The sequence below is a fragment of the Seriola lalandi genome, unplaced genomic scaffold, assembly GCF_002814215.2.
Source record: "Seriola lalandi dorsalis isolate HSWRI2012SDOR001 ecotype SW California unplaced genomic scaffold, Sedor1 jcf7180001998224, whole genome shotgun sequence".
NCBI classification, from domain to species: Eukaryota; Metazoa; Chordata; class Actinopteri; order Carangiformes; family Carangidae; genus Seriola; species Seriola lalandi.
This window is the reverse complement of record NW_019468887.1, coordinates 1-413: the sequence shown is the minus strand read 5'-3', so window position 1 is coordinate 413 and position 413 is coordinate 1. Positions and strand designations below refer to the sequence as shown.

Here is a 413-nt window from a genome sequence, read left to right as displayed (position 1 = left end):
TGGCTATAAGAGATGCTGATATATAAATATAATAAACATGTTTTTATTTACATGAAAAAAAGATAAAAATTTTATTCCAAAGAAACATCAACCTCACAGAAATGTCAGCATTAATGATGAGTAAATTGTTTGTGTTTAAATTGTTTGTAAAGTGTTTAGTGAAACCTTCTCTGCCAGTCACACACACACTCACACACACACACACACTTACATTGGTAATGACAGAGAACTTGCTGATCCCACAGAGAATGTTGTACCAAATCCCTGGAGAGAGCATGTGCATGAAAAAAGACAGAGAGTGAAAGGGAAGTGTGTCCATCCATGTGTGCATGTGTATGGTGTGTGTGTGTGTGTGTGTGTGTGTGTGTGTGTATTTGTGCAAAGGAACATGACAGACAGACGGACAGACACGG

The 413-nt window shown here is 37.8% G+C and overlaps 1 protein-coding gene across 1 annotated transcript in view; it reads right to left on the bottom strand.

Annotated features, from left to right (window-relative positions):
* Nucleotides 1-285, bottom strand: part of LOC111661655 (uncharacterized) — a 3354-nt gene extending 3069 nt beyond the window's left edge. Inside the window, exon 1 of the mRNA XM_023415309.2 lies at nt 212-285. Coding sequence (XP_023271077.1) covers nt 212-283 — 72 coding nt within the window. The 5' untranslated portion in view covers nt 284-285. The remainder of the gene's footprint in view (nt 1-211) is intronic.
* Between the last annotated feature and the right edge of the window lie 128 nt (nt 286-413).